The sequence below is a fragment of the Eucyclogobius newberryi genome, unplaced genomic scaffold (genome assembly GCF_026437365.1).
Source record: "Eucyclogobius newberryi isolate DKJ021-1_F unplaced genomic scaffold, fEucNew1.0.hap1 SCAF_4, whole genome shotgun sequence".
In the NCBI taxonomy this organism is placed as follows: domain Eukaryota; kingdom Metazoa; phylum Chordata; class Actinopteri; order Gobiiformes; family Gobiidae; genus Eucyclogobius; species Eucyclogobius newberryi.
The window spans coordinates 8,325,077-8,332,780 of record NW_027316056.1 but is presented as its reverse complement, the minus strand read 5'-3'; the positions used below and the strand labels follow the sequence as shown (position 1 = coordinate 8,332,780).

Genomic DNA, 7,704 nt, shown 5'->3' with positions numbered 1-7,704 from the left:
CTCTCGGGCCCTCGGGCCTGGACTCTCGGGCCCGGACCCTCGGGCCTGGACTCTCGGGCCTGGACCCTCGGGCCCTCGGGCCTGGGCCCCCAGGTCAGTGATGTGAACACAACATGACTTACAAAAGAAAACATGATTTTCAGTCGTTTATATCACAAAGACATTTGCTGGGCAGTGTTTCATTGGACTTGATATTTTCCACATAAAGTAGCACCAAAGCGAACAGTGAAGAGACGACCTCCATCTTTAGTCCAGAAGGTGCCGTTTTGTTTTGAAGGTCGCTCTTTTACCACAGTGCAAAAACCAAAGGGAACCATTTGTTTAGTCCGTTTATATTTAGAGACCCGGGACATTTTGGTCTGCGACTTGAGCGAAAACACCATTGACAAGAGAAAAAAAAAGGAAAATTTTCCAAAAAACAAATAACATGATGCCCACCATGTGAGCTGTGGCCATGCCAACAAAAACAAACAAACAAACAAACAAACAACAAAATATGAACTCATTTGCATTTTCTAGCTCTACAAACGTGTTTTTCTCTATTTGCAAAAGTTAGGAAGGTGCGCTACATATTTAGACCGGGGCAGAGCAGAGAGCAGCAAAAACATCAAGGATTTTATGAATGAAAATAAAGCCTCAAATATGTGCATTTCATAGATTAAACATGGTATTAGCAGGTCCAAACTGAAGAAAAAAATCATAGGGTTGGGGTCATCCATAAAAACACCTGTAGTGAAATAAACAATGTATTTTAAATCATTGTATTGGTTTTATTGTGTTTTATCCCGCGTGGTAGAAAATGAAAGAATGTTTTATTGTGAAAGTATTTAAGGCGACGCTGCAGGTGACGGGGAAACAATGTACATTTAGAGATATAAACTTGAAACTTCTCATGAACTTTACTGACATAAATATCAGAAAACAATGTATTACACAAGATTTTCATTGTGTCATTTTTTTCATGTATTTCATGTGTAAAATGAGAAAAGTGGATTGAATAATAAACATGTTTCAGTGCAGTTAGGACAGTTTGGTTGTTTCCAGGTGAAATGTTTGTATGTTGAGAGAGTAAACTGAACAAAAAGACTAAAAATATAAGGAGTATAGTGTCTCGCCTTAACACAACTGGTGATAATAACTATTTTGCAACAAGTATCATTCATTTTGTTGATTTTGTCTCTAAAGTCTCAACATCCTTTCACATTTTGTACCTGTAATTTCTCTTAATCTCTTTCAACTTTGGTTTAGGCTTTAACCTATACAATCCCATTAACAAGTTCTAATATTTAACTAAGTATACAATAAAAATGCTGTTTAAATTATAAGGTGCATCAATAAATACAAGTATCCAAAGCAAAATCATGGTAAGGGAAATGTGCAAAATGACTAAATGACTTCAGTTTGGACCTGCTTTTAAGTGCTTTAATTTGAGTGAATACAATAATATAACAGATCATTTAACACAATCATTCTTAGATTTGTCAAACTTAACAAAAGGTAAATGTTTGGCAGCATAAAGCGTTGACTTTTTGGCGTTTGCGCGGTTCAGCAGTGTCGATTTTCTTTGGTCACTTTTGAATTAAGGTGCATTTTGACTTTTATTCATAAGTAAAGTGTGAAATGGTCTCAAAGTATGGGAATAATAAAATGACTTGTATCCAGAATTTGATTTCCTTCGACTGGTTTTTAGGTTGTAACAGATACGACTGATTAAAATACATTTGTAAGTTTGTTCTAATTATTATCTATTTTGGTGTAAAAAAAGAAGAAATATATTTGGAAAAAAGTCAAATTATCCAGGTCTAATACACAATTAGAATTTTAATTGAGCAATTTTCAATAGTTTGATCTATTAACTTAAAATTTTGATCAATTTGGTCAAAAAGTTTGTTGTATTTCTTAAAATTTCAATCAATTTGGTCAAAAAGTTTATTTTATTAATTAAAATTTCAGTAAATTTGTTCAAAAAGTTTATTGTATGACTTAAAATTTCACACAATTTAGTCAAAAAAGTTTATTGTATTTCTTAAAATTTCTATCAATTTGGTCAAAAAGTTTACTGTATGACTTAAAATCCCAATCAATTTAGTCAGAAAGTCTCAAATATTTTCTGAAATATTTTTTGAAATTGCTGGTGGAAACAAGTAGATATAAGTGTTCTCTCAACACAAAAATTTCAAATGCGTTTTTGATTTAGTTTCAGTATCAATTACAAAACTTTAACATCCATCATCTGCTGTATTTATCGATTCCTTTGACAGGCACATTTTGGAGTTTAACCTCTGGAAACGCTCTCACGTCTCCGAACATCACGTGTATTCTAAATATTCTGAACTCGAGTCATTTTACTGTTACTTTCACAGTGTAAAGTGTTAAATCCTCGGTGGCAGTAACAGTCTCGTGTCATTGGTCGTTCGGGACCCGGACTTCACGCGCTTCCTTTCCCTTTTGCACTTTCTTATGCCACTTTTTGTTCCTTTTCGTCCTCGGATGCACTCCGCGCTGCCCTCTGCTCTTTTCTCACTACTCACGACCTACGCAGGGATGTCAAGACGGCACATTTTCATCCAACTTTTATGTTTTTTTTTAGAAAGGTTTGTCTTCTCGTCGCTGATGGGTGAAAGATCAGCTCATCCAGACGACTGTTTTCATCATTATTTTACCACTTTTTCATCCTTTGTTCACAGTTTTGTCAGTTTATACCCAGTATTCACATATAATTTGTGTTTTTGATGAGCTGCAGAACAGACCCTTATCTTCCTCTGCACATAATGAGGATGGAATATGTTTTGTAATTGCACTGAAATGGATTTAAAAGCAGTGAAAAACAAATTTCAAAATGCCTCTGAAATTTTTCAATTGGAACTTGATTTTTCAAATGGAACTTGTTTTTGCAAACGTGATCGATATTCTTAAGCCCAATTTTGATTCCACAGACAGTCTTTTACATCTGCATTTGTCCACTGACTGGGAAAATATACTGTGATAAATTTACTATATGTATTTGGTCAATTTCATTAGAATTTGTGTGTATTTTGGGGACATTTCCACTTTAATTTTGAATTGCTCGGCTTCTTTTTTGCACAGATCTCAGTTAGTAGTCTGGACTCTGGTCTGGGACGTATTATAGACTGGACTCCACTTTGCTTTGGACTTGTCTGGACTACAACAGTATGAAGACAGTCGAGTTTATGTGCAGTGGTGGAAAGTAACGAAGTACAGTAATATTCCAAGAGAAAACCAAAAATATACACTTAAAATTGAATTTGAAACTGATTCAAATTGACCGTTGATGAACACAAACCAGTGCAATTCTTCATCACAATCACCACATTTAACGCTTTAACAGTGTGAAATACTTTTAAAAATGCACTTTGAGAGTAAAAAGTTAAACAATGACTTCAAAAACTTCAAAACAAAGCCTATTTTTCATGTGCTACTTACAATTATACTAGATTATCACTTTGCTCCTGTAACAAAAAGTACTTCTTCCACCACTGCTTTGATTGTTATGATGTTTAATGTAATTTAATCACTTTTTTGGACATTTCTAATAATAATTCAGAGCAAAAATGTTGAATCCTGACATCCCTGTACCTACTGTTCTCCCCTGGCCGGCAACTACGACCAATCTTTACAAAACAGTGCAATGTCTATTCTCATATTAGGCACAATGGGAAACAGCACAGACGTTAAAGGAGTTACAACTATGTTACACCCAAAGGCGCACACACACCAACACGCAGAACGACAAAATACAAAGATGTTAGCGTTAGCAGCAGCTCTGGCCTCGTCGTGTTTAGGAACGGGGAGGAAATAAGCCAGAGATTTCCCCCCCGTTTTGCTGTGAAAAGATGGATGCCTCGTGGATGAACCGGGCGTTTTACCGGTTTGGTTCAGAGGACGAGGGCAGAGCGCGGTTTATCCAGCTGAAGAGTCCTCTCCCGGGGCGGGGTCTTTCTGTTGGACCTGGCCTCCGGCGCTGGCAGCCAGGATCCTCTGAACAAAGTCTTTGGTCCGACCGGCGACGAGCGGGCCTGCAGGGGGCGCAATGACACACAGTGAGTGAAACAACATGGATCTGGGGGTCATGAATAAGCTCTCACCGAGGACCACAACCCGAGCTCTGGAGATCTACCACTTTTATATTATTATATATAAATACATGGGCAAAGTTATTTTTCACAATTTACCAATTCATTATATTTTCTATCAAATAGTGTAATGATGGTTTTTAAATCAGAATCAGAAACGTTTTATTGCCATTGTCATTGAACACAGTCCGTTAAGGTGCAACATAAAACAATGAATAATAATAGTAGCGTCTAGAGTCAAATACATTTAGATGTTTTATTGCCCTTTTAAAAGTAGATTTTAAGGCAGAATATAAAGCTGTGCTGTGGAGCAGACTTTCCTCTGCTAAACAATGCAGCCATGTGATTGGCTGAGTTACATGCAAAAACATTTAGGATGTTTTTGCATGTAACTCATGCAACATGTAAAGAGCAGAAAAGTGTTGCAGAGTGAACTCTCATCAGTCTGTGCAGCACTTATTTTATGATTTAGTCGGAACAGAACAGAAGTCACGATGGATCTCACGCAATGTTAAAACTTTCTCATGCCACGCTGTGATCTGACGCACAGTGAAGCGCGGGGGCAGGGCGGGGGCAGCGGGGGCAGGGCGGGGACATAGATGGTTAACTAAATCATGAGTACAGAAACACACTGAAGTCACATGATCTTACAGACTGCAGTGATATTTTGCAGCCTCGGCACAAACCAAAAGCACAGTGACAAATACAGTGCATTTGCACTATTTTATTAGACAAACTTCAGCCCACATCTTTCTGACCTCTGCACTGTAGCATTCGAGTTTAATCTTAAGAGTCATGCTCTGGCCTGAGACACACGGAAGAATGTTCAAATCCAAGTCTAACCAGCATCAGAGCTCAGCGTCTGCGTCTTAGAACAAACTTTGAGGCTGCCACAGCCTCGTTTGGTCCTGATTTAAGTTTATTACCAACAGCAATTACAGTAATGAAACGGTATCTCTCTGGAGTGTCCGACCTCGAGACCGTCTGGAGTCTGGACACAAACACTGGTGTTGAGTAACGAGGCTCTGACCGAGCGGGGAAAAACATGAAAATGTCCAAGCTGGAAATAGAAGCACTGAAGAGCTCATGGTGTGTGCTGTGACCTGACGCTTTAGGCCTCGCTGCAGCACCGTCTCCTCTCTTCAACTACAAGCACTTCCACGACTCCAGCTGCCATAGAGACACTTGAGGCGGTGCATTAGCGTCGCTGTCGTCCCTTATACATTTATGTGATACTTCTGGTGTTATTTACCGCTGGACTGTCGCAGGATGTCTTCCAGCCGCTGCGTCATGCCCCTCTGGTCGCTCTCGTCCTCCTCGCTGCTCTCCACTCTCCTCCGGATCACTTCTTTAATCCTCAGCAGAGCGCCCAGCAGGTGCTCTGTGCATCAACACACACAGATATTATAGAACATGATACAACAGCCTTAAGTCTAGACACGCACTTACAGTCAACAACATGGCCAAACGCTCGGATCAATGGTGTTATGCAAGTTTGAGTGTTGTATAAGGACGTTACATCAGATCAAGGCTGTGTTCACGCTTCAGCCTCACACAGCGGCAAACTGGGACTGAACCTGGGTCTGAACCTGGGACTGAACCTGGGACTGAACCTGGGACTGAACCTGGGACCGAACCTGGGACAGAACCTGGGACAGAACCTGGGACTGAACCTGGGACCGAACCTGGGACCGAACCTGGGACCGAACCTGGGACCGAACCTGGGACAGAACCTGGGACCGAACCTGGGACAGAACCTGGGACCGAACCTGGGACCGAACCTGGGACCGAACCTGGGACCGAACCTGGGACTGAACCTGGGAAAAAACCTGGGACTGAACTGGGACCGAACCTGGGACCGAACCTGGGACCGAACCTGGGACTGAACCTGGGAAAAAACCTGGGACTGAACTGGGACTGAACCTGAGACTGAACCTGGGACAAAACCTGGGACTGAACTGGGACCGAACCTGGGACCGAACCTGGGACCGAACCTGAGACCGAACCTGAGACCGAACCTGGGACCGAACCTGGGACCGAACCTGGGACCGAACCTGGGACCGAACCTGGGACCGAACCTGGGACCGAACCTGGGACCGAACCTGGGAAAAAACCTGGGACTGAACTGGGACTGAACCTGAGACTGAACCTGGGACAAAACCTGGGACTGAACTGGGACCGAACCTGGGACCGAACCTGGGACCGAACCTGAGACCGAACCTGAGACCGAACCTGGGACCGAACTGGGACCGAACCTGGGACCGAACCTGGGACTGAACTGGGACTGAACCTGGGACAAAACCTGGGACCGAACCTGGGACTGAACTGGGACTGAACCTGGGACAAAACCTGGGACCGAACCTGGGACCGAACCTGGGACTGAACTGGGACCGAACCTGAGACCGAACCTGGGACCGAACCTGGGACAAAACCTGGGACTGAACTGGGACCGAACCTGGGACCGAACCTGGGACCGAACCTGGGACTGAACCTGGGACCGAACCTGGGACCGAACCTGGGACAGAACCTGGGACAGAACCTGGGACTGAACCTGGGACTGAACCTGGGACCGAACCTGGGACCGAACCTGGGACAGAACCTGGGACCGAACCTGGGACAGAACCTGGGACCGAACCTGGGACCGAACCTGGGACCGAACCTGGGACTGAACCTGGGAAAAAACCTGGGACTGAACTGGGACCGAACCTGGGACCGAACCTGGGACCGAACCTGGGACTGAACCTGGGAAAAAACCTGGGACTGAACTGGGACTGAACCTGAGACTGAACCTGGGACAAAACCTGGGACTGAACTGGGACCGAACCTGGGACCGAACCTGGGACCGAACCTGAGACCGAACCTGAGACCGAACCTGGGACCGAACTGGGACCGAACCTGGGACCGAACCTGGGACTGAACTGGGACTGAACCTGGGACAAAACCTGGGACCGAACCTGGGACTGAACTGGGACTGAACCTGGGACAAAACCTGGGACCGAACCTGGGACTGAACTGGGACCGAACCTGAGACCGAACCTGGGACCGAACCTGGGACAAAACCTGGGACTGAACTGGGACCGAACCTGGGACCGAACCTGGGACTGAACCTGGGACCGAACCAGGGACGAAACCTGGGACTGAACCTGGGACTGAACCTGGACTAGACCCAGACTAAACCAGGAATAAGAACGAGAAAAAAACCAAATTGACGTCAGGAATAAGTCAGAAATAGTTCATTCATTTTGACATTTTGATTTAATAATGCCGCTGTATTTGTGATAAAAGGGTCTTTTCATTTGTGTTTTAGAGTGTGTTTGGTCCAGAGAACAATTACAACAATCAAAATACAACTATGATCATTTTCAGATCACAATTAGTCGATAAGTCGTGATTTAGGCCCAATAATCACCACAAACCAGGTCACATTTCTATTTTGTCAGTTTAACATTATATTCTGACCTGTTCCACCTCATTATAAATTAAAATTTTCTGTTACTTATTAGATACAAATGCACTTTATGATTTTAATTAGACTAATAAGTTGCATGTGACTTTTTTCAATAGATACACATTTATCAGGACATAATATGATGCATTCTTTGTGCCGTTA

General features: G+C 42.9%; 1 protein-coding gene across 2 annotated transcripts in view; it reads right to left on the bottom strand.

Moving 5' to 3' along the window:
* Positions 1 to 218: 218 nt before the first annotated feature.
* The window catches only part of LOC140378281 (uncharacterized), an 84,833-nt gene continuing 77,347 nt past the window's right edge, over positions 219 to 7,704 (bottom strand). For both annotated transcript variants that reach the window (XM_072464053.1, XM_072464054.1), the window contains exons 11-12: positions 5,347 to 5,475; positions 219 to 4,037 (exon numbers count right to left, since the gene is read on the bottom strand). In XM_072464053.1, the coding sequence (XP_072320154.1) occupies positions 3,922 to 4,037; positions 5,347 to 5,475 (245 nt within the window). In that variant the 3' untranslated portion in view covers positions 219 to 3,921. The remainder of the gene's footprint in view (positions 4,038 to 5,346; positions 5,476 to 7,704) is intronic.